Genomic DNA, 24,492 nt, shown 5'->3' with positions numbered 1-24,492 from the left:
CCCCCCTCCCTGCCGGTCCCGTGGGCGGGACGGTGGGGGCGCCCGCTGTCCCCGGCCGAGGCGGCAGCGGTGCGCATGCGCCCTGGGAAGATGGCACCTGCCGGTGGCCGCGGGGCCGTGCGGGGGCTATGGGTGCCGCTGGCCGTACTGGCTCTGGCCCGGGCCGCGCTGGCCTTGACCGAGCAGTACCCGGCCTTGTCCCTGCTGCAGCAGGAGCTGCACCGGCAGCACCAGGGCCCGGCGGGGGGCTGCGCCTCGGCGGGGGAGTGGGGAGAGCAGTACTCGGCCGAGTGCGGTGAGTCTGGAGCCGTTTGCCGTGGTGGTTGCCCCGGGGCGGGGGTGAGGGGGCCTGCAGCCAGGCGGCCCTGTGGATCCCCTGAGGGCAGGGGGGCGGTGGTGGCGAGCGCCGGGGTGGGCAGCCGAGCCCCTGCGGCGGCAGCGGCTGAGAAACGCGCGGCCGGGCCTCGCCTCCCCCTGAGGGGCTGGGGGGGCCGCCGGGGCGGAGCGGGGCGGGAGCGGGGGAGAGCGGGCGGCCCGGCCGTCGGCGTTGCTGCTGTTCGGCTGACTCACGCCGAGGCATCTTCTGCGGAAGCTGCACCCCCGGGGAGCGTCGTGCCGTTGTGTAGTGCGGGGCAGAGACCGCGGCTGGGCGGGGGAAAGGCTCTCAGCCCTACGGCAACGGGGAAGCCGTAGGGCCTGTGGTGTCACCCGGGAGGGTTCCTGCTGTCCCGCTCACCGACCTGCCCAGTCTGGCTGCTGGGCTCCGCGTGCTTTTTAATCCCCACACAAATTACAACCCCTTGTGTTCGTATTATTGAGTTGCATATTGATTAACTTTCAGAGCTGTATCTATTTTGCTGGTGAACTGAATGCTTTTCTTTGGAAATGCCAAGTTCAGGTAGCAGATCTTCTGGTCTTTTGCAAGTTAGTTGATGAATTGTGATACAGGCACAGTTAAAACTATTTTTATGTACTTAAATACCTGTTGCATCAGGATCATGTGACAAGGAATCTGTTGGTCTTTGGTCATGAGCATAGCGTGAATGTGCTGTACAGAAATTATAGAATCATAGAATGGTTTGGGTTGGAAGGGACCTTCAAAGGTCATCTAGACCAGTCCCCCTCCCGACTAGATCGGGTTGCTCAGAGCCTCATCCAGCCTGGCCTTGAACATTTCCAGGGATGGGGCTTCCACCACCTCTCTGGGCAACCTGTTCCAGTGTTCTATAACTCACATTGTAAAAAATTTTTTCCTGATATCCAATCTAAATCTACCTCCCTCTATTTTAAAACCATTATACCTCGTCCTATCACAACAGGCCCTACTGAACAGCCTCTCCCCATCTTTCCTGTAGGCCCCCTTGAGGTACTGGAAGACCGCTATCAGGTCTCCCTGGAGCCTCCTCTTCTCCAGGCTGAACAGCCCCAACTCTCTCAGCCTGTCCTCATAGGAAAGGTGCTCCAGCCCTCTGATCATCTTTCTGGCCCTCCTCTGGACTTTCTCCAACTGGTTCATGTCCTTCTTGTGTTGGGGGCTCCAGAACTGGACACAGTACTCCAGGTGGGGTCTCACCAGGGCAGAGTAGAGGGGCAGAATTGCCTCCCTTGACCTGCTGGCCATACTTCTTTTGATGCAGCCCAGGATACGGTTGGCCTTCTGGGCCACAAGAGCACATTGCTGGCTCATGTTGAGCTTCTCATCCACCAGCACTCCCAAGTCCTTCTCCTCAGGGCTGGTCTCAATCCATTCTCCGCCCAGCCTGTATTTGTGCCTGGGATTGCCACGACCCAGGTGCAGGACCTTGCACTTGGCCTGGTTGAACTTCATGAGGTTGGCACGGGCCCACCTCTCCAGCCTGTCTGAATCACGGTGTACATGTAGTACAGATGAAGAAAAAGATTTTGTCAATTCAGTGCAATGTAGACAATTATTTATATGAGAATATGATGTGCCGTGACTGCTTAGCTGTCTGCAGGGTTTTTTTTTTTCCCCCCTTATTTCATAAAGTCTGTGCTCATACCAGCAATTGCTGTGGTCCCTAAGTACAATACAGCTCATGTAATTTACTCAAATCTACAGACTTTCTTGAAATACTGTGTTATAAGTTTCCTACATCTCCTTTTTCTTCCTCTGTATGTGTGCTTTTGTCATCACAACTTAAAATTCTTTGGCTAGTTTTATCTGTGTTTTGGCTAGTTTTATCATCTGTGTTAAGTTGTCCGCCTTTTTTGAGGGAGGGAGGTGGCTACAGTGTCTGAGCACCATAGCATGTAAACACTAAATCAGATCATGAAAGTTGTCTCAGGTGACCATTGCTCCAAATCATTCAAGCTTAAGTATAAAGCAAAAAAGACTTTCACCTAGTGTTGAGATAAAATCTGTATACCATACAAGTTAATAAATAGCAAAGCATTTGATTACATCTCTTCTGTTACACAGACATGAATGATTGACTCAGAATAGTCCTTCAGAGATGTGTTTTGAAGATTAGATTTTGATTTAATGGTGGATCTTGTTTTAAAGGGACCAGTGAAATTGGGATTGATATAAGAAGTTGTGTGTAAATCATTAGGTACCTCAGGTACTTTGCATACCCTCATAACAAGATAGCCCTTACTTACAAAAGTGCATACTTGCCCTGAAATTCTCCTTGCTTTTTAAATCCTATGGCTAAACTGCCAGTTGAAAAATTCCCTTAAGCTCTCAGTCTTTGTTTTAGTACAACTTTCCCAGAAGCTGAGAGTCTTTTTGTCTCAAATAGTTTCTCTTGTAGCCTGCTACAAGGTCCAGGGTAATTTCTTTGGTTGGTCTTTGTACTTTTCCATAAAGTTGTTAATGAGGCAATGTGGTACAGGTTTGACTGTATCTAACTTGCAGACAAGGGCAGATCCATTCTTCCCTATGAGTAAAGCAGTTTGCCTGAGGAAATACAAGATTTGAAGGGTCCTTTTCCCCCTATAGATTGTAACAGATAGGCTGTTCTCATCCCCTGACACTTTATTAAAAAAATTCATTCACTAAATTATTGCTGTTAAGCAGAAAATTATTCTGGAGATAGGCTGTGCCTGCACCTCTTGGTTTGTGAAGCAAAAATTACTCAGTGAGTCCATTACGATGGCTCTTAAACTGTCGCTGACTTACGAGCACCAACACCGAACAGGTACTGTGTTAATAGTGCTGCCATCGCACAGGAGCGTTTGGCTAATGCAAAGAAAAAAAGGGCAATGTTGAAACCTCTTACTGGCAATGCTTTTTCTGAAAACTATGAGTGGTGAGCCACTGTTTTTACAGGACTTTCTGGCTTTAAACTTTGACCTTTTGCTTTTCACCACTCTTACTTCTGTTGTAGAACTTCTCCCACCAGTTATCATTCATGGCTCAGCTTAGTTCCAAGTTTCTATTTACAGGAATGATTTTATATGCTATTTTGATCTCTCTTTATAAGACTTTCTTTTTCTCTTTTAGCGCTGTACTTGTAAGAAATGGGGAGTTAACTGCAACCCTTATGTAATCAAAATATAAGAGTAGCACTGCCTATAAAAGTGAATTAGAAGCACACGCTGCACCCCAGCCTTTCAATTTACAAACGTTATGGGAGATTATAAAATTTGGTATTTATGGCATGGAATCAAAGAGATAATACTGTTTATTTGCTTGTTCTTGTTTGCTCTTGAAATATTTCAAGTTGATAGAAGCTTTAAGATCTGAGGATTTAAAAGCTAACAATTCTATTGGAATAGCAGTTAAAGCACCATTTGGTGAAATAGTGACTTCTGTAGTCTATCACTCGGAGTGGGGGATTGTTGGTTACTGTTGTTACTTCTTTATTTGTTTCCTTTGTTAAATTTTGCTATGCCGACAAGCTATGCTTGACTTTTCATAGATTTGAATCAATTATACTTTTTGTAATGGCCTTCCCAGTAATGTATCTGTGAGGACCTCTGTATATGTTCAGTCAATTATAATTTACTATCCTTTCTGCTTTTTACAGTCTTTATACTTCTGTTTCCTGGACTTCCAGCAGCAGCTCTTTCTCTACCTATGCAGGGTCCATTCCATTTATTTTTCTGTCTGGAATTGGAATAATAAAATAGTTAGGGTTGGAAGGGACCTTTAAAGGTCATCTGGTCCAATCCCTCTGCAAGGAGCAGGGACATCTCCAACCAGATCAGGTTGGTCAGAGCCTCATCCAACCTGGCCTTGAATGTTTCCAGGGATGGGGCATCTACCACCTCTCTGGGCAACCTGTTCCAGTGTTCCACCACCCTCACTGTAAAAAATGTCTTCCTTGTATCTAGTCTAAATCTAACTTCTAGCTTAAAACCACTAGTCCTTGTCCTATCACAGCAGGCCCTGCCAAAATGTTTCTCCCCTCTTTCTTATAAGCTCCCTTTAGGTACTGGAAGGCTGCAATAAGGTCTCCCTGGAGCCTTCTCTTCTCCAGGCTGAACAGACCCAACTCTCTCAGCCTGTCCTCATAGGAGAGGTGCTCCAGCCCTCTGATCATATTTGTGGCCCTCCTCTGGACTCGCTTCAACAGGTCCCTGTCCTTCTTATGCTGGGGGCTCCAGAGCTGGATGCAGTACTGCAGGTGGGGTTCTCACGAGAGCGGAGTAGAGGGGCAGAATCGCCTCCCTCGACCTGCTGGCCACGCTTCTTTTGATGCAGCCCTTCTGGGCTGCAAGTACATGTTGGCAGCTCACGTCCAGTTTCTCATCCACCAGCACTCCCAAGTCCTTCTCCTCAGAGCCATTCTCAATCCATTCTCTGCCCAGCCTGTATTTGTGCTTGGGATTGCCCTGACCCAGGTGCAGGACCTTGCACTTGGCCTGATTGAACTTCATGAGGTTCTCATAGGCCCACCTCTCCAGCCTGTCAGGGTCCCTCTGGATGGCATCCCTTCCTTCCTATAGTGTGTGGACCGCACCACACAGCTTGGTGTTATCAGCAAACTTGCTGAGGGTGCACTCAATGCCACTGTCCATGGTAATTGGGTCTTTAATTTCTTGGGCCAGAGAACAGGATCATAATGCCAAATGGGAACGTGTCTACCCCAAATTTTTCTTATTTGCTTCCAACTTCCTGCCTTTTTATTTCCCTCCGTTGTTTTTTTTTTTTTTTAGCACCTTTTTTTTAAAGGTGTTTTTAGCTAATAGCATAAACGGAAGTAGTGATAATACTAATTATATAAAAGCAATCACATCAACTATTGCTTCTTTGGCTGTGTGGATGTAGTGCTGTGTACATGTGCAGAAAGCACTTCATGAAAGTTCTACGCTGTGGAGCGCCCAATGTGGAAGCTACTCAGATGAGTATGAGGAAATGTGAGATGTAATAGAACATACATGTAACTATTTCAGTCTTGAATGGCATTTTCTCTCTTTTCCCCAGATTCATCATTTTTGCACTTCCATGAGTCGGATTGTGACATAGGAGGATCTTCATCTTGTGAATCTGTGCTTTCTCTCAACACAGAAAAAATTCTGGTATGCTATCAAGAACTTAGTGTACAAAACAATTTTCAGTACATTGTTGAAGTCACAGATTATTTTGTATAACCAGTTAGAATAAAGTTCAGGCATAAAATCTATTAATCACTAGGCACAGGTCTCCAAAAGGCTTAAGTCTGAGTGAGCTCAAGTTGCTGATGAAAGAATGGTTTTGTAGTACTTCAGCGTGAGTCTCTAGGGCTGTCAGCAGTTTCAACTAATTGAAGCTGGTATTTCCACTGAAGGTTAACCTTCACTTGGATTAGTCTGCCAATTATTATTTTTTTTTATTTATAGGGCTGCAGGGGCTATGGCTGAAAAAGGGAAAGGTGCAATCATTTTTACCCAGATTAACTTCCTGAGGAGGTTTACGCAAAATGTGTGTAAGAGTAAGAATGATAACTTGCAGTCGCTACGGAAATAACATTGTGCACAGATGATAGAGTTAGAGGCTTAAGACCATGTTTTACTAAATACAGCACAGATATGGTATGTGGAGAACATTCTAACAAAAGCAGAGTATCTCTTGGTAGAGAGACTTCAAGAGGATTATTTTGGAATTTGGCTTTTCTCGCAACACTGTTGTTAACCTACTGATGTTGGATAAATATAATCTTCAGTCTACATCAGAACACAGGTTTGATGTGGCTCTACTGGACTGAAGAAGTAACAGATACTAAAAATCTTCAAATATTTCCCATGTGAATATACAAAGAAGCCTTGGGAAATCCGTAGAAATTATTGGCTATGAGGGAGCATGGAGACAATGTTCTAATTTGAAGCAACTTATCCAAAGGTGACATTTGGAAATAAAACTACTCTACTGCAAATCCACCCAGCCAATTATTTAACTTGAATATTCTCCTCAGACAGTACTTCATCAAATATTGGTCACATCTTCAGTCTAGTTTAGTCTAGCAGTACCAGCAGTTCTTTCTGAGGCACTGAAATGTATGTTAGCTTGCTAGAAATTTCCCTGTTTAAAAAAAATGTTTTGAAGAGAGCAACAGTTGAACCTGTTGGGAGCTGGTGCTGTGGAGAAAATTCTTTTGAAGGCAGAATGACTCACCCTGCAGCTCTATATGCAAAAATTGTATCTAACCTACAAGTGGGTTCATAATTTATTGAAGTATGAATCCCCTTCCTCCGCCACCGCAAGAACCAAAGACTATTCTGTTATTCTATGATAATAAAACAGAAGATGTAGATGAGAGCGGGGGAAATCGTGTGGTAATTCTCTTACTGAGTGTCATGTGTAGCTCTGTAATCATATGGTGTTAATGTAATGTCAGAATCTTTTGGTTGTAGCTTATTTTCCAATACCCAATGTGGAATCTCACTGTATCTTATCTTTTGTCTGCAGACAAAGAGGTGTAGGCCTTTTTTGTAAATCCATCAAGGAAGAAGTTGTGCTTCAGTAAAAATATTTATTTATATATATATATATATTTTTTTTTTTTTTTTTTTCCCTAAGGTTAACTGTAGGACAATTATAGAAGAATATCATTTTGCAGAGTTAAATATTGAAGATCATTTTTTGAAGTAGATTTTCTGGAAATAACCTGAAGGCTATGAATATCTAAAAAGGTTGTGTTTGGAGGTGTGTGATTTGTAAATATATATGCTCTGCAATGTAGGTTTAGTTTTCTAATTGGTATACCTGTTGAACCCTGCTTGTTCTTGTGCTGGTTTTTAATGACTTTTTTTTTCTGTGAGAAAAGAGCTTTTCCATTTGTTACTGTAAGTGTAGCAGTAGCTGGAGTAATAATTCTCAGAATGTTATAGTGTAATGTGGAATTCGTACATGATCTCTAATTTCAGTTAAAAAAAGGTTTGTAAAATCTGATTTGTTAATCATTCATACCCTCCAAAATACTCACATTTTTAGAGCAAACCAAACTTTCTTGTCATTCCTAAGTTTATTAGATGAACAGGGCAGAAACTGTACAATGGAATTTGGCTAGTTACTTTTGCACTTTGTAGATCATTGAAGTGTCTGTGTCATGGACACAATTAATGAGGCTACTTTTGATTGAACAAACAAAAAAAAAGTGGAAGGGAGGAGGACAAAGTGCAGTCCTCTCAGTAGAGGAAATGGTGAGTTAAGTATGTTCTCTGAAATTTAAGGTGTTTAACTGTGTTCTCTGAAGTTAAAAATGTACAGATGTGCTGTTTAACTGAAGCAAAAGAAGATAACTGAGTAGCGAGAGAAGTTTGGATTTTTTTTTTTTTTTTCCCATTCTGCTTCCTAAAACAGTTTGGAAGACCTATTAATTAAATGAGCATTTTGTATTTTTTTAAACATTAACTACTGTGGTAGGTTTACAGCTGTCCATCGAAAATACTTGTGAAAATGAACAGAATATTTCTATGTTTCTGAGGGGTTGTCTTTGGCAGTATTGGTATCTGTAGGCGCATTGTTTGGGGATTGGAAGTCTTAGATGAGGCTACAATTGGCTGAACAGAATCTATAACTGACAGAAAGTTACTGTTAAAGGGACAACCTTTTTTCTTTAGTATGGCACTGTTAAAGTTAAACTTGTCTTTATTGCTGGAGAGATATTCTCTTCAGTGTTTCAATGTTTAGTGTTTTACTCTTCTGTAGTACCCTTCTCTTTGTAGAAGACAAAGGAATAATTAAAGGAGTAAAGAGTATAAACTTTCCTATGAAATCTTAGAGACTTCCAAAACTTCATGTTAAGTAGATGTAATATAGTAACATCAGCCACTGATAAAGCGCTGGGAATGCCCTTTCATCTGAAAGGTTTGGTTAGCCTTATGTTAGGACAGCAGCAGCACTTGACTGAAGAGCAATTTTTCTCTATATGGAAGACTACTTTAAGGTAACTGAAAACAATTCCTAATCATGTTAGTATTAACTTGTTGATTTAAGGCATTCTTTTAAGGATTTAAGACATAGGTTTTCTATTAAATTATTTACTGTTGTTTGCTGAAGGCTTAAAAAACATGATGTTTTACAGAATCAAGCGAAGTTGCTTGCAGAGCAAAAACGATTTCCCTTTGCTACTGACAATGACAACACAAATGAAGAATTGGGTAAGATGCCATATATAAGGTTTGTGCAGGTGAATTGTGTTGATTGTTAGCACTGAATGTTTTGAAACGAAAGTGGTGATTCCTTAGTGATACATTAATTTAAAGTGATCCTAATAAGCCTGAAAATAGTGAGTTTTCTCTAGTCATACAAAGAAAATACCTCTCTTCCTAAAAATCCTTTCTGCTTTGCTCACTAGAATTCTTCACCATGTCTGCTTAAGCAGGTGTTCAGAAAACACCTTGATTAAATCGTATTAAACAGTCTCAGCTACTTCCTGCTTCCCTTTTTCTGTCATTATTGATGAGTAGAACATTTAAAAAATGCAGAAAATTTTACCACTGTAATATACTTTCTATCAAGCATAGATCTTGGACCTGCCTCCCCCTCTCCACACACTCTTCCCATAAACGCTTACAGGCAGCAGGAAGGCTTTCTGAATTATGTCCTTATACAGGCTGCTACTTGATGTTTTTTTCAAAGCACACTCGGCACAGAAAATTTGAGACATTTCAAATAAAACAACAGGAAATACTTTTCTCAGAGGACTTGAGGAAGGAGTTAGCTACTTTGCTTCTCCAAACTGATGTCCTTTGTAGGAAGCCGAGGTATTATGAGGCAGCAAAGAGATTGTTGAGGATGTGTGTCAAGGAAGGCAGCAGACTGTGTTTTATATAAGAGCATACTCACAAGTTGTCTAATGAAATAAAAACAAATAATTAGGTTTTTGTTGACATAATTTCTACCTTCATGGATTTATCCATGAAAATTTAGGGGTTTAATCTTTTTTCATATTTCTAGCATACCCAACTATGTTCATAGAATCCTACAGGGAATCCTGAACTTCCATCCAGCACGAAATGTTTGATGCTTTTAGTATCTGCTCTGACTTGGAAAATGATGCCAGAAGGTCCCTATCCTCCTCTTTGGCCTGTAGGCTGACACCTCCCTACCCACTTTATTTCAAGTATGTTATGGTGTGAGGAGCCTGGATCCTTCTTGTTTGTGCATATAACTTGTAAGTGTTCTGAGGAAAAAGCAGCGTGGAACGTATGGTGTGTTCTAGAGCAATGTTAATACCCAAATACTTGGGCTAATGGAATATTGTTAACCCTTAGAATTTTCATAATAAAGTGCTTACTTGTATTTAATTAAAGATGAAGATTAATCAAAGATAAAATTTAAAAAGAACCTGGTAGTGTATGAGCTGCCAATCAGTTGCCGTAGTTTTACAGACGTAGTCTACAACTTCCTGTGTTTTGCCGAGGGTCTTGGATAAACAAAATAAACTCATTATCAGCAAGACAATGAGTCTTCATTATCTTGCTTCCTCCACTTTTTTCCTTAATACTGGCATGATTGGTTTGATTATATTTTACATGCCAACTACTCTGTTTTCTGGGATTGGAACCATAAAGATGATACTAAGAGCTGTGTAGTCTTGGAGGAGAATGAAAGGAGGAAAATTCAAGAGCTCTTCAACCTGTCTTTCACTCTGCCAATCTTCTTTCCTTTTTTGACAAGGCTGTGTATCTGTACCGAGTGAAGCTTTTTATGTATTCAGAAAAAAGCTTATATTGCACACAAATACTTCCTTCTGCGTAATAGAAGTGCTCCGAGAATGAGGCAAGCTCTGGACTAAATACATTTCTTATTTCTCTTTCACTTAACTTTTGTCCTTAGTGACGCTGCCAAAAAAATGTGGCTCTACCAGCATGAAAGTGTCATTGTCCTAATAAAAATACCTTTGTTCTAACTGGCTTATTTGTCTCTTCTCATATTTGAGTAAATAATTAAGCTGATAGGTGCCTCTTCCATTCTGTTTGAATGGCTGCTAAAACTCAATAGAAGTGTAGGGAAAGGTAAATCCTCACTCTTAGTTCCGCTGTCAGCTGTTCGTGCAAGCTGCCTGTGGAAAAGTTGTACTTTACCTTACGTAGCTCTGGTCTGCAAGATACTTGGTTTTTGTGGGCAGCGTAGACAGAGCTTAGTCCAGAGTTAAGAACCGTGGGAGATTAAAACACGCAAAATGAAAACAATCTTGAGATATTCAGCTGTCAGAACTGAACTTCAGTCATGCGAGCACAACCACAACTTTCCAGTCTTGTGACTTGACTGTATTTTTGTATCTTGTGGAGATTACAGGAACATGTTTCTAAAACAGTGGTCTGTTTCTTTTTCAAATGCTTGGCTTCTACTCCAAAGTGGGGGGAGGGAGCAATGTGCAAAAACTTAAAAGCTTTTCCGAATTTTAACATGGGTAAAGATTCTGTAGGTTTTCAATCTGATTTTTCTAAACAATGGAATCACTTTAGTTGTAGTTTTTCCAGATGATGCAAATTAAGGGAAAACTCAGTGTTAGCTGAGAAGGCATCTAGGGCTTCTACATGAGATCGTGGTACCTTTCCTGGTCCTAAGTACTTTAGAAGCAAACATGGACCCTTTCCTGAACAACTTGCAAAAAGGAGAGAAAAAAAACCCAAAGAAACCCCAAAATACCAGAACAGTCTTGATAAGCACAGTATGAATTGCATAACTAACAAATGCCAGGTAATGCTTGGGGGAAGTCATTTCAGTGGCAGTTCAGAAATCATTTGATTAATTAAATCTTCAGTACAATGTAGGAACTTATATTAAATATAACCAAATTGTAAAATGTAGTTTTTAAAAATCTGATTTTTTTCTCTCTAATTTACATTTGTAATTTTTTTGTTAGCGATTGCTTATGTGTTGATTGGCAACGGCTTGTATGATGAAGCCATACGACATTTTTCAACAATGCTGCAGGTAAGTTTTCTGTTTCTACACCTAAGAAATCGCTCTATGTAATTATCCATTACAGCATATGGTTTCTGCTAAAACAAAGATTCATGCAAACAAAGATTAAATGCAATTAAGGTTGCATTTAAATTTAAAATGAGGGTAATTATTCTATTGTTTGTTCATTTTTTTTTTTTTTCCATCCAAACATAAGCCAACTCTTAAAATGAGTTGATTCAGTATCCTGGTTATTTGATTAGTATTTTTCTCCTCTGTAGGAGTAAACTTTTTATGGCACTTGGACAAAAAAAAAGGCATCTTCAGAAACCTGACCTATGCAAAATTGAGGTTCTTTTAATTGTCCTCTTAATTGTAGACTGAGATATTTTCATGTGGGGCTTTTTTGGGGCAGCTGTTTGCACGTTGCCAGTAACATCAGGAAAAAAAAGCTTGACAAAGATCACTTACTATTAGTGACAAGTCCCGCATTGCTTTCGCAATGCTAAATGATTTTGTATGCTGGGTTTATCCTTCCTCAGTGGTAAGCATTTGACGAGTTTAATATATGAGTAAAATGTAACCAATACTTCAAGGTTTGTGGGTTGGTTTTGATTTTTTTTTCTTATCAAGATAGAGAACTCAGAATCTTCTTCTATGAAGTAGCAGGTAGCCACTTTTAAAACAAAACCAACCTCAACAGTTAAAAGCTTCAACTAAAGCCAATTTCAAAATCCTGTGTTTTTGTGGCTAGGAACCTGAGATCTACAGCTTTTTGATCTAAACTGGTTGTAGTACACAAATGCAAGCTGAAATGCTGAAAGTAATACTGCAAATACTAACATGTATTTTTTTAAACTCAAATGTCTTGTAGCTCCTACTTAAAATGAGTGAAAGTATGTCAATTGAATGGAGTTATTCCAGGTAATTTATCAGAGGACCAGAATGGCTTTTGTTGGGTTTTTTGTTTGTTTAGTCAGTTTTTGGGGCTGTTTAGTGATCTCTCTTTGATTTGTTTTTAATGTGAGGAATGAGATTTAGTTTTTTTCTGGTGTTTTTATTTGTTTGTTTGGTGGCTTGTCTTTTTTTTTTTTTTTTTTTTTTTTTTAACCATAGTGAGGATCCTGCTTTAAAAACCGCTGGACTTACATAATGTTTCCTGCCTTCTCATTAGGAAGAAGTAAACTTAATATAAGTGAAGATAAGTAAGATATAGTGACTCTAGAAAGAATATTGTGAGAACTGTGTATATAATAGAGTACCTTTGCAATGCACACATCTTGGTTAAAATGAGTATCATGCTTATTGTATGCCAGAAGGGCTGTAAAGTTGTTTTGATTGTTCACTTTGTCTTCCATAAGGCAATTTTAAATGTTTATGAAATGAGTATTAAAACTTAACCAGAACAAAACAGCCTTGCTTAGGTGCTGTATTAGAAGTGGGGAAGTTACCTGAAGTTGACGTTGGCAAGTGTACACTTGGAATCAGCTCAAGTCTGACAAGTTGCCAGTACTGGTGTGCCACGTATCTGTTGTTTTGCAATTAATTTGTTTCTTGGCATTTTTGCCAGATAAGTGAGACCATGTCTATGCTACAAACTTGTAAGATGGCTGTGTTGATTGCAGATGCAAAGAGGCATGATTCCTGACTAGTTTTCAGGGAAACTAACTGCATAGGCATTGTTGTGCCAAGAAAAACAGTTTTGCTGTTGTAGTTCTCCAAATTTGTATGGGAAACAATGGCTGGAGTAAATAACTATGAGTAAGTAGTAGATTCACTATGTAAGATACATCCCCTTAAGTGCACAAGTGGGATAGCCAGGGACCTAAATCTAATCCAAGGAAGATTTTTTTTTAATTTTGCAGAACTATTTTGACAGTATACGTCTAGTTTTAGTTGCTGCCTAAATACAAATTTCATCAGGAGGTCACAGTTTCCTGCTTCCTAATTTTAAATCTTAAATAGACTGAATTGTGTTTGTTTATTGTCACTTCAGTGGCATTAGAGAAAAGAAGCCATATGATTACCAGTAAGGTTACAGGTAATGAAGGTTGGACAACAGACTGTACTGATATGTACACCGCTTCTGATAGGTGGTCACTGACACTATAACTGCACTCTATGTAGCTCATTTTCCAGACAAATACTTGAGAACAATTCCAGTAAATTGAATAGGAAATTGTGAGCATATCAAAGCATGGACTGTAATACAATCAGTTTCTTTGTCTGATGACTGTGGTTGTTCATTGCTTACCACTTAAGATCAGCAAGAATTAAATACATATTGAAGAAAGATACCTTCTTAAAAAAACAAACAAACAAACAAAAAAACCCCAACAAAACAAAACAAAGAAAACCACAACTGATGATTGTATTCATTTTTAATCTTAACAGGAAGAACCAGAGCTGGTTAGTGCAATTTATGGACGAGGGATAGCATATGGAAAAAAAGGACTACATGTGAGTAGATGATTATTTAAATTAATGTCTGACTGAATTATTTGAATCCAAACTGTAAGAAGGCTTGTAACAGGAGGAGCTAGACTGCTTAGAACTTGATAGGTACATCCCAAAGTCTTTGTGCTGTCCTACTGTAAAAATGTACCCATGCCTTGGTAGGCACTCCATAACAGAGTGATCTAGTGGATCTTACTGCTCAAGCCATGGGTACGTTTGCTTTGTGGGCCTGTGGAAGTAAAGCAGCATGAAGCAAGGGTGCCAAAGGGGAATACAGGCACAGGTGCGAATAGTGGATAGTAAGGCTGGGAGTCACAGCCACTTGAAAGAGTTAGCTAATAAGATAACAGGCAATATCTTGCCTCTGAGAGACAAATTTATGAAGTTGCACTGAATTTATCTCCACCTCTAGTCTGTATTTGGAAATGAAGGAGTCTCTTACTGCAACTTGGAAGTGGTGTCAGCTCTTGCAATCCAGTAGGCTTTGTATTGCTTTATATTGCTTCTTGATTGGCAGTGCCTCTTGATACATATACCACCTTGAATTTGTTAAAATAAATTAAAAGTTAAATTACTTACAGTTACAGCTGACTGCTCAAACAATTTCCTGGGCAAAAATAAGCTTAAAACTAGACTATGATCCTTGTAGTTTGAGTCTGTGGCCTGTTGAACTGTGAATGTTTGCTGGAATTCTAGAAGAAAGAATAGTTGAGTAACTCCTTTTAAATTTCCTTTGTGCAGAATATTTAATTCTTTAGTGGTGCTGATGGGATCTTGAAGTCCCTAGTATTTGCCTGTTTTTAACACCAGCATGAGTTTTTCTCTGTTTAACTAGATGTTCATTTTGTAAACGTTTGCGTGAGACACTTTCAAGACACAAAGATGATAAGTACATGCAAAATTTCTTTGCCTTGAAAAAGATGATGATGATCAATGAACTCTAATACAGAACTTGCGATGTAACCAGCTTGTATTTTTTTTTTCCCAATTAAGTAACTGCTTCCATTCTACAATTTATTGAGGACAGTATAAAAATTTAGATAGGCAGGATGCTGATGGCATCAACCCATTTACCAATACTACTTGGATAAAGTTACAGATATGACTGATGAAAACACTAGTGAGCCAGAATATGCATGTGTGCTGTACTTCACGTGAGAGCTTGAGGCTGCTTTGCTACCTGTGGAGCCGTAAACCTGAAGCTTATTCACAGAGTTATATTAACAAATTATTAGAGTTATAGCACAAAGATAATGTGTACAAGCAAAGTTTTTTTTTCTTTTTTTTTATAGCAGATAAGTGGGTTTTTTTCAGCTATTTGTAGAATGCTGTATCTTAGTGTTATTAGCAAAGGTGTGAAGGGCTTTTAGTGTAAACTCATACACTTTCAGAAACTTAGTCAATGTAGTTGTCCTTCAGTCTTCAGACTATATTACTCTAAGTATACACAGTTCTTTACATTGTTTATTTTTCTCCTTTTCAGGATATGAAAAATGCTGAACTTGCTCTGTTTGAGCTCAGTAGGGTGATTAGTCTAGAACCAGATCATCCTGAAGTATTTGAACAGCGAGCAGAAGTGAGCATTTTTTTCTCTCTCTCCAGATTTTTGAAGAAGTTACAATTATACAGTGTTTTCAAGTATTTAACTGATTTAATGACTAAAGCTTTTATCTGTGTTTTTCTGTGAACATTCCTCCTTTTAAAATATACATATTTGCTCTCAAACAGTGTAATTAGTGGTATTTTTTTTAATGAAATATACACCATATGGGGTTACTATACCCAGCAGAATAATATGTATTATGTCTTAAGTGTTTAGTTTTTGACATACTATATAGCATGATCATGTCTGTGTTGGGTTTTTTAATTATATAATGAATCAAAATATCACTTGAAACTTACTGTTTGCACTTAGTGTCACCTTAGTAAATTTATTGTTAGGACTGGTTGGTAAAATGCTAAACTTGTAAAGAATGAGTTTTTAATCAAGTGTTTTGGTTTTATATTTGTGCATGTAAGTTAAATGTCATTCGGATACACAGATATTTTTCATTTTGAAATTCCTATTTTTCTCCTGACAATTACAGAAAATTTATTTCAAGAAGTAGCTTTGCAGATAAATCAAAAGCCTAAATATTTATTAAAGTCATACTGTATAACTGCCATAATAAATTGTAATTCACAGTTCTAATTTTTTAATGGTTTGTTAATAATCGTGATCTGAAAATGTGAAAGGCATTCAACTAGTTGGGAAATATTCCCCTCAACAGAAAATGGTCTATTTTGTCAAAATGAAAGTGTTTATGAGAATACTTTAATTACATTTTCAGTTGAATATGTTGAAATAACTTGAAATAGAGTATTTTGCTTTGTCTGACTTGTTTTTATTTGGAATACTAGGTTTCTACAAATGTTATTGGTGATTTTCATGTACAATGATATTTTTTGTAGAAAAATGCTTTCAGATTTTCCCTTTGATAGGGTTTTAAAAGCAGTAAGTACTGAAATTTATAGTAGAACTCTCCAGCCTGTTCTAGCAAATACAGTCACTCTGTTACAGCTCAATCTGAAAAAGAATAATCTTCATACTTCTAAAACAAATCTATTCAGCCTATTTGCTCTAAACTGTGTTTTTGCTTTTTACTCTTAGATATTGTCCCCTCTAGGACGAATCAGTGAAGCATTATCTGACCTCACCAAAGCTATTCAGCTGCAACCATCAGCACGTCTCTACAGGCACAGAGGTACCCTTTACTTCATATCTGAGGTTAGTGGATTTGGGGGATTCTGTTTGGTTTTGATTGTGTGAGTGTTGATTTTTTTTTTTTTCTTCTTTTTGCCAGTTGTTACTTTTGTTCAAGAGCTTTTTTTCCTATTTAAATTAAAAAACAAATTAGCAACAGAAGCTCCGATTTTCCTATATTGACTTTCTGACAGTTCAGAGGTGTTCTTCAAGTATTTAATCTGCATATGTATTTAACGCAGAGAATCAGAGGACAAGTACCTTGCATGCACATCTAGGATTGTTTTGTGAGTTTGAGGAGTAGGATATGGATAAAAAAATTGACTTTATTTTTAGCATACAGCTGCATTTAAGTAGTATTGTTAAATGCCAGTCTAAAAAGGAACACAGTTATGACCAAGGCAATAAATGCCCTATATACTTAAAAAAAACCCACACCACACAACAAACAAAAAGCGCTTACAAAAATGCTAACATCCTATTTTGCTATGTAATGTGTGCTTTGTTCTTATGCTTTAATATGAATCAAGTAACTTTATCTTCAAAGATTGTGTGAATACTAAATAGCTGATTTCCCAGTTTATTCTTCTGATTTCACTCTATTTGCTTCCAGCTATTTTTCCACTTACTTTGCTATGTTTTATATATCACTTGCTGTAACAGTTAGAAGTGTATTGTGTGTTCCTTATTCTTTGATATTTTGACTGACAGTTGATGATTGTTGCTGCTTAGCCCTGAGACTGACTTCATATATTAGACAAAATTCTGTGGTTTATTTTTATGAAAATAAAAGTATGTATTCGTCTTTATTTGCATGGTGTTTCCTCTGTCGTCTAAAATCTACTTTATCGCAGGATTACGCAACAGCCCATGAAGACTTTCAGCACTCATTGGAACTGAACAAAAATCAGCCTATAGCTATGCTTTATAAAGGCTTAACCTTTTTTCACAGAGGACTTTTGAAGGTAAAGTTATATTAAATAATAGTTTGTGTGCAACAGTATCCTCTATTTGAAGCTGCTTCTGTAAAATAGTAGAAATATCATAGATGTTGATATACATATTTTCTTTCACATAAGGAAGACTTTTTAAGGCAAAAGAGTGCAGGCAAAATAAAAAGATGTCATTGACTGTAATACTTTGTGGTATGACGTGTAAATACAGCTGGTCTTGCTGGATCCTGGTAAACCAGTGTTAACTGATGTGTTTATGGAGTGTTTTGAAAGATGTTTGTACTTGGCACCTCTGCTAATATCTCTATGGTTATATTCAACATTTTTTTCCATGAAATGGAGACTCGCTAGGTTTTGTGAAGGGGAAAAGGGTGCAGAGGAAAATGATTTAAAATTCTTTCTCAAATGAGATAGAAGGTAGTCAAATAAACTGCTGATAGTGCCCTTCATGTGTGTTTCAGTTATACATTGATTCTAAGATTCTTGTGTCTAAATTGAGGGACCATAATTGCTCCCTCAGATTCTGAAATCAGCAGGGAAGTAAGTTCTTCTGATGCTTTTTTTTTTAATGTTTCACCATTTTCTGACTCAAAACTTCTCTGTTTTAGGTGTAGTAATAATCCCCTTATTTCTTGCTTGTAAAGTATTTAAGATACTCCTGCAGTTCTGAGGGGAGAGTAATTTGACAAGTTGTCTGAAATCCTCAGTTTGAAAAGTGAGGATGCAAATATATGATTCCTAAATTCCAACAGAGTGGAAGCTTCTTTTTTAACCTCTGACAGCTTGGGATTCATTAAGGATTGTGTGAAGAAATCTTGACAGAACCTGGAGACAACCCAGGATTCCTGAGTTTCAGCCCAGTATCTTTCCTAGGCAATCACTGCACTTTTAAAATTCTTTTTTTTTAGCAAGCAGGCTACTTCTCTGTTTTCTTAGTACCCAAGCTGTTTTGTTTTTTTTTCCGCACGCAATGTGTGCTGTTAGAAATTCAGGCTGTTATTGAACTTCCTGTCTGTATCTTACTGCAGTCAAATAAGTTGCTTGCAAATAATAGTCTGATTTAATTTCTGATTTTTGGTGTAGGCAGCAGAGTCCCCAGAAAATGATGGTGGAAATATAACTGACAAGGATAAATAATGGCTCAATTTGCAAAATAGAAGCAATGTTTTCTTCTCTTTGATATGCAGATCAACACATTTCTTAATCACCACCTCCTTCCCCCAAATTTATTTTCTTAAAGGAAACATCTCTCTAACATTCAGGTTCTGAGAGATTGTGACTGAGTGGCTTTTCATCCCCAGGTATACCTTAGCTTCCTGTCACATTTAGACTGTGTCTTAAAGGAAGGCTATTCACATCATCTGTTAGGTTTTACTAGGCTTGCTGAAACTTGAGATTTGGGATGAGAGTGGGAGCGTGTTCATTTTTGAGTGAGAAGAGATTATTGTCTTTGGAAATAATCTTGGATTTAAAACTCATCTAAAGGACAGGAGCCTATTAGTAATGGTAGGTGACTATATTATATTTTTGTGCAATAGATATTTTTGTGCACATTGTAGTGCTCAGAATGTATTTATTTGTTGGGTTTTTTTTTTTTTCTGAATAAGAATCTCTAAGTTGACTGAAGATACTAATGATTCTTTCCTTACAGCATTTAATTTCTTGGTCTATAGACTTCAAGATACTTTTCAGGTATTCCTTCATAATATAAAGCAATTGATAATTCTGTCCTTAATTCTAAGTCTCAGTACTGCGTTTGCCAATTTATGTATCCAGTCCAGTTTAAAAACCTGAGTTTTTAATCAAATCCTTTGAAGATGATTTGTTTGAATGTATGCGTATAATTAGTTTTAGATATTTTATTTTTATTACATTGTATTCCTCACAGCAGCAGTACATGCTATTGTGTGAAGATGATCACTTACTCTGTACTCCCTCAATAGAGCATTTGCTAACTGTGCAACTAACACAGAATGCAGTAAAACAATGAAAGGCAGAGTAGAGATTTGAAGGAATCTTTTGGACTGCATAAATGAAGAGGTGTGTTATGAATGAATAAGGAAGACTGTAAGAAGAGACTACTTTGCTTTAGGGACCAGACCGAGCTTTGAGAGCAAACTGTGAAGGGGTTTAATCTCTGAATTCTGTTAAAATGCTAAAAGAATCATTCATTCCCATAGCATGTTATACAAAGGAATTCTGGCTAAATCTGTCATTACCATAAAGAATGCTGCAATATTTCATTTGTTATATGATGATTATCACTTTATGGGTTTTGTAATAAATTCATGCCTTGTTTGTTCCTTCGAAAGGTTTTGATGAATAACTGTAAATTCATCGCTAATAACTATTGAGGATGGTAAAACTGAACAAATGGAGTAAGCGACAAATTTTTCTCTTGGTGTCTTTCTGTAGGAAGCCATTGAATCATTCAAAGAAGCTCTGAAGCAGAAAGCAGACTTCATAGATGCATATAAAAGTCTGGGACAAGCCTACAGGTAATCTAATTCAGAAATAGTTTTAAAATCTATTTTCTATCTGATTATGTTCTTAAAAATGCACCCTTGAAGTTTTACACGTTTGTTACAAAACTGTGCAGAATCATATGTCTATTTGGTAGCTCCTACAGCCAGTATGGCTATGTCAGGATGTGATCAATATAAATAACTTGTAGATCAGCTTTATATTTTTAGTTCAGTCTCCAGTAGCTATTTGAGTCCCCAAGACTCAAAAGGTTAGGTAAGTGGTGGTTTTCAGTGAGGTGTGTTTTAGGTATACTAAATGATTTTTAAATTATGTAAATGTTTAATATGAGCTGTTGATTAATGTGCTCATTAGTTGCCCCCTGAGATGATTGTGCTACTTAAATTTATGGCGAACTCAGTGCATATTGTTTTATAGTACTACTGGATCCTACATCAATTAGTCTGTCACCAAAGAGATTTACAGTTCAGAGAATTTAACTGATTTCCTGTTTAGAGTATTTTTAATCTAGACATGTAGTTTCTTACCTATTCATCAAATAGTTTTTTAAAAAGCATTCTCTATTCAGTAGGGTAACTGTTCACTTTTTTCTTTTTTTTAATTTGCATTAAAGATAAAATAACATAATTTATAATTGAATAAAATGTATTACTTTAAAGGTGATCTGCAGATAATTAGGAAGGAGAAAAGTACATAGAGGTTGTATATAACAAGACAAGAGCATAACATAGTCACCGGCTGAATATCTCGGCCCACTGTAGTTCTTTTCCCAACCCACTGTGTCTTGTCAGCTTTTTATTTCCTGTTTTATGTTTGTATTTTTGGAAAGCACTGATCTACAGCGTAGATGCTGCTGCAACATAAATGGCTTTTGTGTAGCAAGGGTTAAGTTAGATAGGATTGGTGTGCAAGCATTACATGATCATGTGTTCTTTTTCCTCGGGCTTTATGCTTCTTTCAGCATGCAGAACGTGCAATATTTACTGAAGACTATGCCAATTAATTTTTTTGTTGTTGTTTTTTGCTTGTGCCTTATTTACCACAGTGTCTAAATTCTGAACTCAGTGCAGAATCACTAATTTCCTCATGAGTTTTTTCTGTGGTACTCGTGATGTGTAAGTACTTTCCAGGTGCTAAATAATAGTCAGTAATTTAGCCTGGAAGATGGTTAGCTGCCGCCTTCTATTTTCAATAAATGCTTTAACTTTTTTAACTTGGATGTGGGACTGCCCCTCTGGTTGATCAGCTGTTCTAGCCTCTGCCCAAGAAACCTTAATCTGAAGAAGTTTTATTTTGAAGGAGAGAAAAAAGCAAGCCTTATTATGTCTCATTTTGCACTGCATTATTGTTTTACAAAGCAAAAAATTACTTAAACAAGTTATTCCTAACCAGTTTAAATTTGTTGCTTTTATTCCTTCTCACTATCCCCTACCTCCAAAAACGTTCTCTGATCCTCGAGGAAGGGATGTTAAGAAATCTACCTCTTCTTTTCTTTTTTTTCTTTTTTTTAAGAACTTAATGTCTAAAACAAAATTACTGTTGACTTCTTCTAAATGCTCATCAGCTAGAGAAGCCCAAAAGCTGAGTAGAATATTGTTAAATAACTGAGGACACTGTAACTAGGGACCAACTATAAAAAGTCTGAACGACTCACCCATGAACACTTGCGTCTTAAACAGGCAGAAATAATAATCACATTTCTTCAGGGCACTGTTAACTTCCACTGTCAAATTCTTTCTTTCTAGAATCTTATATTTTTAAATTCACCCTTTCTTCTGAATCAAATAAGTTTCAAATACAATGCTTAAAAATATATTTTAAAGAATTATTTTTATAGTGGAAGTAGACAATTCTGATTTGTCCTTCTCTACAACATGAGTTGCAGCATTTAGCATATTAGTTCCTACTTCAAATCTAGTGACTTTGGTGTTTGTGCATTTATTTGAAACTAAAGAGCTGTGGTTAATCAGTGTTCTGTCTAAAAACTCTTTTTGGCAAATGTACTTAAAACTAGTAAATCTTGTTGTTTTTTTCTGGCATTGCTCTTGTTTGGATTAATTTCGTCCAATATAATTTGATGTGGAAAGAATTTAATGATCTGAAACTTTAAAAATCAGTATCCTGGATTTAAAAAAATGAAGAAAAATTAATTTATGTACTATTTCTATTTTAATTTTTTTCATTATAGTTTCTCTGTGGCTATTTTTACTAAAAGGTGTCCTGCACATTGAGTAATTCCAGTCAATATGTTTTTAGTTAGTTTCAGCTTTCAAACACCATGTGCTTTCATCTTATTCAGCTTTAAAGTAGTTAGTATATTTTTAAAAATGTGTTTATATTTAGAAGTTAAGACTACATGTCATAGTGTTTTCCAAGAATGCTTTCTGGGGAAGTTTTGTTTCTTTTAGTTCCTGAAGAAATATCATAGGTATGTGGTTTTTATGGGTTACGTCTACTGAGGATTGTGAAGATTTGTGGTCTTGTGGGGTTGTATTTTGGAGTATGCATTTCTGGGAGTGAAAAACTGTGCAGCTGTTCTGTTATTACCACTGAGGAATGGTTGTAGAATTACTGCTTTTGTTAAAGAAATTTTCTATTAATACTATGTTCCTATTTGATATTATTCCCTTTGGTCTCATTAAAACAATTTTTAACAAGTAATTTTGTTGTCACTGCCTTCTGTATTCTTTGCTTTCCGCTTCATGGAATCACCTAGAGAACTTGGCAACTTTGATGCTGCTACAGAGAACTTCCAGAAGGCTTTGCTGCTAAATCAAAATCACGTTCAGACATTACAGCTCAGAGGAATGATGCTGTATCATCATGGTAGCTTAGATGAAGCACTAAAGAATTTTAAGGTAAGCAGGTCCTAAGTAAATACAGAATTAAAATGTTTTAACTAGGGCTAGTATTCAACAAGTGCAATAAAATGGACAAGTGTCAAGGTTTTTTCAATTTTGAATGTATATGTCCATTTGAACTAAAGTTATTTTTTGTGAAGTCTGTCTGAAAAGATGTATAAAAATTCAATTTTGAATTAAAAACTGTAAGTTTGTAAAACTAAGATACTTCCTTTAATTATTTTATGAACTTCTAAAACCAAACTCTGGTTGAAATGCTTTATCTGTCTCTTTTTTTTCTTTTTTTTTTTTTTTTTTTTTTGACTGATAATTATGTTCTTGCTAATATTTTCATTTGGGTTATATCCTAAAGGTTTTTCTTACCTGGCGGAAGAAGAAATGTAGTAGTCTTTGTAATTTTAAGCTTAAAATAAACAAACAAAGTTCCAATATTTATCTAATTTTTCTGAAGTATTTTCTTTCTTTTGGAAAACTCAAAATATGTTGTGATTCCTCGAGTTTGTAAAAATGTGTGTGTTTCCATAGTTATCTTGCCTCCCTCCATTGGCATTAAATAACTGCCTCATTTTATAGACAGAACAATAAAGGCATATGTTAATCATATGTCCATATCCTGAAAACAAGGAATGAAATAAGATGTGGAAATAATTACATCCCAGTTCTGAATGAGTGTGTGCTTATTTCAAGGAGAACACTTTGTGCATTTATTATGTATTTACCTTGTATAACACAATTTGTAGATACTGGTATAGTTGAAAAGATATTTTGACTTTTTTAAGATGGACATATTCTTCTAAAGACATGTAATTGCTAGAGGAATCAGAGCATTAATTTTTGAATTATAAATATGAATTTTCTATGTGCTTAACCTGTAGTAAATAGTTGACTGACATAATGAAGTGTACTGATCCATGAACCTAGTGAAGATATGGATGGACAAAATGGCACAATATGTATGTTCAAATAGCCAAAAACGACTTGCTACTAATATTGTCAGGAGTATGTTTTGTCTAATTTCACTCAACTAACATTGAACCTTCTGTATCATTAGAGCAAACAAGCTATTTTCATAATAATTAAAGTGTGATCAAAGGCATATTTGCACTAGCAGTTGCTTTTTTTTTTTCCTCCTGCTTTAATAAAGCTGAAAATATTTTTTCTTACATTTGCTAGCAATTTAAGTGCTCAGCATAATTTGAAAGAAAATTGTGATGGAAGTGGATCTTAGTAGTCAATAAGTCTTTTAATGCAGTCTTCTGACCGAACAGGTTAGTTTATTTGAAGGTACCCATTCTCTCTCTTGATTTGTGGGTGCTTTGTTCCTTTAATCTCCTAGAGATGTCTACAGCTAGAACCATACAATGAAGTGTGCCAGTACATGAAAGGTCTCAGCCATGTTGCAATGGGGCAGTTTTATGAAGGCATAAAAGCTCAGACTAAAGTTATGTTAAATGATCCACTACCTGGTCAGAAGGCCAGCCCAGAATATCTGAAAGTCAAATACCTCCGAGGTAAGTTGGCATTGTTTTTCTTTTTTTAAAGTGACTTAAATCCTTCTAAAAGTGCAAGCATGCTTATAGTTATGGCCATTTTAAAGAAACCATCATACATTCTCATGAGCACTGTTGAGTGTCTCTGTTTAAAAAAAAAAATATACACAGATTCTTATTTGTTCATACAGCTAAAAACTAG

General features: G+C 37.3%; 1 protein-coding gene across 4 annotated transcripts in view; it reads left to right on the top strand.

Moving 5' to 3' along the window:
* Positions 1–75: 75 nt before the first annotated feature.
* Positions 76–24,492, top strand: part of TTC13 (tetratricopeptide repeat domain 13) — a 44,063-nt gene continuing 19,646 nt past the window's right edge. For all 4 annotated transcript variants that reach the window (XM_086744785.1, XM_086744787.1, XM_086744789.1 and 1 more), the window contains exons 1-11: positions 76–295; positions 5,393–5,487; positions 8,472–8,547; positions 11,262–11,332; positions 13,697–13,762; positions 15,243–15,335; positions 16,410–16,526; positions 17,357–17,467; positions 19,871–19,953; positions 22,656–22,797; positions 24,137–24,311. In XM_086744785.1, the coding sequence (XP_086600911.1) occupies positions 76–295; positions 5,393–5,487; positions 8,472–8,547; positions 11,262–11,332; positions 13,697–13,762; positions 15,243–15,335; positions 16,410–16,526; positions 17,357–17,467; positions 19,871–19,953; positions 22,656–22,797; positions 24,137–24,311 (1,249 nt within the window). The remainder of the gene's footprint in view (positions 296–5,392; positions 5,488–8,471; positions 8,548–11,261; positions 11,333–13,696; positions 13,763–15,242; positions 15,336–16,409; positions 16,527–17,356; positions 17,468–19,870; positions 19,954–22,655; positions 22,798–24,136; positions 24,312–24,492) is intronic.

Source organism: Chlamydotis macqueenii, chromosome 3 (genome assembly GCF_036417535.1).
Source record: "Chlamydotis macqueenii isolate bChlMac1 chromosome 3, bChlMac1.mat, whole genome shotgun sequence".
Taxonomy (NCBI): domain Eukaryota; kingdom Metazoa; phylum Chordata; class Aves; order Otidiformes; family Otididae; genus Chlamydotis; species Chlamydotis macqueenii.
The sequence above is the reverse complement of the archived record's forward strand: the minus strand, read 5'-3'. Positions and strand labels throughout refer to the sequence as shown.